Below are 5,837 nucleotides of genomic sequence, written 5' to 3' on the forward strand. Positions count from 1 at the left end.
CTCCCAGCCCTGACATCCCCTGTTCTAAGGCCCCTCCCAGCCCTGACATTCCCAGTTCTCAGGCCCCTCCCAGCCCTGACATTCCCAGTTCTCAGGCCCCTCCCAGCCCTGACATCCCCTGTTCTGAGGCCCTCCCAGCTCTGACATTCTCAGTTCTCAGGCCCTCCCTGCTCTAACATTTTGTGTTCCAAGGGTCCTTCCAGCTCCAGTCTTCTCTGGGACTCTTTGTCCAGAAGTGTCTGTCCTATGTTCTGCATCAGGGAGCAAGGCTTGCCAGGGGGACAGCTGGCAGAGAGCTGGCTTGAGCAGTGCTGCCCCTCCTAATGAGCACCATATTCCAAAGATGTCTGGGGCCAGATGTCCAAGGTCATGGACTCTGTGGGCCAGAGCGTGAGCGAGTAGGCCTAGCTCAGGGCAGTGACTTATAAATGCTCCTCTCACCTTGCGGGGAGGGTAGAGGCTCCGGGAAGAAGTCAAGCACCTGGGAAGGAGCGACAGACTCAAAGGCTCTAGCCCTCACCCCATGTAACTCACTCAGGTCCCCTCCATGGGCCCAGCTGTGGCCCTTGTAAAAGAGATGCCACCCTGCCTGCCTGCTTTCCTAGAGGCAAGGGGGAGCCAGTGAAGCTTCTTGAGCAGGGAAGCATATGCACAGTCAGATGACACTTTAGGAATCATATACCGCTAAGTCTACTGGGGAGTGACTGGAGAGACTGCAGGCAGGGAGAATTCCCCCCAGCTGGGAATTCAGTTAGGAGGCTATGACAATTCAGGGTGAGGGATTATAAGAACCTGACCTTGGGCAGATGCTGAGTGAGGGGTGGGAAGGGACACAGGGGACAGATACACACATCTGTAGAGTGGCAGGCCCCTGAGCTGAGACCATGTCCCCTCACCTCCTTGGGCCCCTGTTTCCCTCATCTCAAGAATGAAGGGTTTGGACCACATGACCTCGGAGGCACCTTCCGTCCCTTCATGTGTGCGCTTGGCAGTCTCCTGGCCCCAGAGGCAGAAATTCTTCACCTCTTTCCTTCTGTGGACCCCTCCTTGGGCTGCCCCTAAGGACCCCTTCTCTTAATCATGTTCATAAATACACAAAGTAAACTACATGGGCTTAAAGAGAGCACCAATCATATCAAAACAGAGTCTGCAGAATACTTTTTTAAATGGGAGCTCAGGGACACCAGCTTAAGAACATCTGTCCTAGAGAAAGCAAAATCCTTGAGGTCAAGGACTGTCTGATCTTTGTCCTTGCATCCCCAGTACTTGGACAGCTAATAAATGCTAGCTGACTTAGCAATGGATGAGAATGATCTAGGAATGCCAACATCTGTTCTACCCCCCTCCTTTTAGTTTCATCAGTATCTGCTCTTGGGATGAACTGGTTTACTTGGGTCTTGTGCCAGATTCAGCAAACTCATTTTCCCTCCGTTATTCATCCCTTGTTCTCTGCTCCTGTGAAAGGTTTTGCAAAGGACTTTATTTTCTGAGTCCACATTGTTCTTAGTTGCTGTGTCTACACACTAGGCAAGAAGACCCCATGTTTGTCGACCCAAGAAGGTTCTTTGCTCCTGTTTCACTTGATTTTGATTTTTGGTTTCTGGATGCTTTTCTGGATGCCCTCTCTGCAGCTGAAACGAGGATGGTCAGAGTCGGCGTCCTGTCCTCTATCCATTTCCAGACTCATTTTTTTGGCATGTCACGTCACCAAGCCTTTTCAGTGCTCATTAGTGGCCAGGAGCTGCTTTAAGCACTGGAAATACACATAAAAGAAGAAATACACTTACTCCCCTCGAGGAGTTTACCTTCTATTGGAGGACAATCACATAGAGATGAGAGCTGAAAGGGGATAGATTGGGAAGAAAAGTGGGGAAGTCAGTAGTAGAGCCTGGAAAGAAATGAAGGCCTAGCTGACCTGTGTGTTTTCCTTAAAATGGAGGTTCTGGGAGGAGCCAATCAATTAGAGGAAGGGGCCACAGGGGCAGGGAGCACTTCTTGTAGGAGAAATCCAGGGACAGAGTGAACTTCCAGGGTGAAGATGTTTCCTGAATTCAAATCTGGCCTCCACACTAACTGTGTGACCCTGAGCAAGTCACTTATCCCTGTTTGCCTCAGTCTCCTCATCTGTAAAATGAGCTGGAGAAGGACATGGCAAACTTCTCCATTGTTTCTGCCAAGAAATGGGTCATGAAGAATGAAAGGACTGAACAACAGAGAAAGTCTAAAAAGTTAGGAGGAGAGCCTGAATAAAATGAAGACCATTGTACTTGTCTGAATAGGTAGGATTGAAGTTAGGGGAGGCAGCGAGCAGTGCAGTGAATAGAGCCCTGGACCTGGAGTCAGGAAAGCTTGAGTTCCAGTCCTAACTCAGATACTTACTAGTTGTGTGACCCTGGGCAAGTCATTTAACCTTTGTCTGCCTTAGTTTCCTCATCTGTAAAATGGGGATCATAATAGGTCCTCGCTCACAGAGCTCAAATATGAGCCTCAAATGGGATATTTGTAAAAAAAAAAAAGAAAACCAGCGCAGTACCTGGAACGTAGTAGGAACCAGAGAAATATGTATTTTCTTCCCCCTTTCCTATTGTAATTACACAGCATACCTCTTCTCCTTCATCTGATTCCATGTTGACTCTGCCTTTCTCCTGCCAATCCAAGGGTCTGACTGCACACACAGACAGCTGCCTAGGACATGCCTCCCACGTCGGCGGCTGAATGTTTCTGTTCTGTTAGAATAAAGTCAATTTTCTTTTCTCTGATGTTATTCAGGAAGAAAGTTTTCATCATCTTCAGGACCAAGGATCCTGAATGTTCTTTCATTCTTTAACCCCCAACCAAGTTTTCTCCTTCCTTCCTTTTGCCCTGACCACCCTCCCCCCGCCCCCAAATCCTGCAGTTTTAAGGAGTACATTGACTTGGCTTAGAGTATCCTGGTGGGTTCTTTGTCGAATGTGTCTACTCTCTCATCCTCTGCAGCAGATGTTGGCGTGGAAACCACAGTTACCTTCATGGTGGTCTTTCCTGCTTATGCTCGTCCCAAGCTCTGCAATATGAGATGACCAAATGTCCCATGAAATGATGTTTCTTGTTGCCTTTGGACACACAATAAAACCAACCCCGCCAACGCTTCCATTGGCCTCTCCAGTGAGAACCCAAAAGGCCTCCTTCCTCCCCAGATGAAGCTTCCTTCTGCCTTCTGCTTTCATTTGTTAGGGAGAGTGCCAAGGTCGGCAGGATTTGGGTCCTCAAGCGGTGGGTCCACATTTGGTCATGAGAGACGGCCACTCATTCATCGAGGCAGCAGCTAATTTCGTGTGTGTTAACTGTGTAAAATCTCTGTGATTCTGACCCCCTTCTGTCCTCTTCCCCAACAATCTGCCATGGTCCCAGTGGAAGCAGGAAGGGGCTGCACAAGATGGAGGGACATTTTATATCGTTCTCTGTTTCACAGACTGCCAAGGACCCAGAATTCAGGCTCAGGCAGCCTGTGATGAGGCCCTCTCCTTAGCTAGACTGGGTATAATCTGTGGCCTGTACCTACCTCTCTGGGAGCCTTGCCAGTAGGGTGGGACCTGCCAGAGCTGGCAAGCTTGTGCACAGAATCCCAGAATCAGGGTCACATCCTGGCCAGGCCGAGGTGTCAGGGGAGGAAGTGAGGGGAGCAATAAACTAATAATTACTATAATTTAAAAATAGATGAGCCCTTGTGGTTGAGAGAACATTTGATAGAAAAAAACATCCTACATAAGCTAGTGATAGGTCTAAGATTATGGGTTTAATCCATGACTGAGGCATAGAGATTTAATTTCCCTCCCCGTCTCAGAATAAGCCCTGAGTTTGCCTTCAGATCAGCTGCAAACTCGGCCCTGGGCTTGGTCACAGACTGACCTCTGACCTCTGACTCTGACTTCAGACTCAGCCTTCAATCTGGACCCATTATTGAATGATTATTCAGTCCAGACCTTGGACTCGTATTTACCCCCTGAACCTGGGCCCACACTGAGCCCAAGCCTAAGACCGAACTGGAATCCAGACCCAAAGTGGGCCCTGATTCTGGCCCAAGACTGGGCGCTGGCCCTGATCTCAGAGGAGACATAGTGCTGGCCTCTCTATGGTCTCTGCCCATGGTCCCTCTCATGGGCCCCATTTACCACACTCTAGGTCATGGACTTGGCTGTGCCCTCAGTGAGGAGATCCGGGAACCATCTGTTACCACCTACTCTGAGCCGTGGGCTGGACTAATTAGATGACAGGATGCAGGAGCTACTGATGGCTACATCAGCCTTCCTCCTCCTGGCTCTGCCAATATATCAGGGCCCTTTTAGGATAGAGGTGGAAGGCCTGGATTCTCTGTTGTCTATCAGCACTGGGGGCCACATGGCCCTGAGCGGGGCAGGATTACTAAGCCTCTCTGCCCAGGGTTCAGCTCAGTCTGGTCTGACTCCCCAGCCTTGTAAGGTTGGCTCCTTGTCCTGCCAGGCAGAGTGAAGATGAGCAGTCAGCTCTTCCTGGATGCTGCTGCCCCTCCAATAAAGCCCCATCCTGAGTCTGGTGCTCAAGGCTCTCCGGTCCAAGCCCTAGCTACCTTTTCACTCAACTGTGCTAGTGCCTTCTTTGGTCTCTGTCATGGACCTCCTTACCCCCAGCTCAGAAGATCCATTTACACTGTTCTCTCTGCCTAGAATATCCTCTCCCCTTCTCTGGCCATGGCTGCCAAGACTGAAATTGGCCTCATCCTTCAAGCCCAGTTCAGATGCCTCTTCCCTTCCTTCTCCTGGCTCAAAGATCTTCCTCTTGCAGCACTCTCCCTGGGAAGATTCCGGGACCTTCAGTATGTCCTTAGCAATGACAGTGCTTTTATCATCATCCTGTCCTGTCTGCCTGAGTCTGTAGTGAAATACCTGATGACTACAGGTATGCAAGGGGCCTAAGATCAAAGGTCAGACTGCTCAGGCCCAGGGCTCAGCTGGCAGGGGACATCAGAGCTCATTCATTTATTCTCTGCGGGCTAAACACCCTGGTTTGTAGAAGGTTCCTGGTCTTGCTAGCCCCTCCCCTCCCTCTCTGTCCTCCCGGGTAGAACTGACCCAATGTTGGCTCTTTTCAGTTCCAGCCCCCGGACCTCCCAGCCCCCTTCTCCAGATCCCGTAGTGACTTCGGCCCCCACCATGCCACTCATGGAGCAGAGTCCATCCTCCTCGATGGCCTCCACGCCTCCCGGGCCGGGGGACGAGGAGGAGGAAGATGACGACCTGCTGTCCCCCCACCTCCTGCTCTCCGACAGCCTCAGCCAGCTGGAGGAGTTTGGGCGCCAAAAGAAGTGGAGGCGAAAGCATCACAAGCAGCACCGGCCACGGCAGTTCAACGACCTGTGGGTCCGGATTGAGGACAGGTGAGTGCCAGACACTGTTACTCACCATCCCAGGTGGGCCCAGCCCTGCCGGCAGCAGGTGGGGAGAGATGGGCCAAATCCGGGAGCCCACCCCTCCCCATTCACTTTACAGGCGAGGAAACAGGCCCAGAGAAGTAACAGGACTGAGAAGGAGAATGCAAACCCTGAGGGTCTGATGTCTAGTCCAGTGCCAGGCCTTATGGACCTTATCTACAGTCCAGGGCTGGTTTACACATACACATTCACACACACACACTCACATGCACACACACTCACATACTCATACACACTCACACAACATACACTCACATACACACACTCACACACTCATGCACACTCACACACTCATACTCACACACATACACTCACACACACTCACATACACTCACACACACTCACATACACACTCACACAACATACTCACACTCACATACACACACTCACA

General features: G+C 50.8%; 1 protein-coding gene across 1 annotated transcript in view; it reads left to right on the plus strand.

The window, feature by feature from the left end:
* LOC138164833 (metalloprotease TIKI2-like) overlaps nucleotides 1–5,837 on the plus strand; it is a 236,001-nt gene that overhangs the window by 208,606 nt on the left and 21,558 nt on the right. The window contains exon 6 of the mRNA XM_069092758.1: nucleotides 5,108–5,392. Within this exon, the coding sequence (XP_068948859.1) occupies nucleotides 5,108–5,392 (285 nt within the window). The remainder of the gene's footprint in view (nucleotides 1–5,107; nucleotides 5,393–5,837) is intronic.

Source organism: Petaurus breviceps, unplaced genomic scaffold, assembly GCF_028583685.1.
Source record: "Petaurus breviceps papuanus isolate PSGF00001 unplaced genomic scaffold, PetGlider_PUasm1.0 207, whole genome shotgun sequence".
Classification (NCBI taxonomy): Eukaryota; Metazoa; Chordata; class Mammalia; order Diprotodontia; family Petauridae; genus Petaurus; species Petaurus breviceps.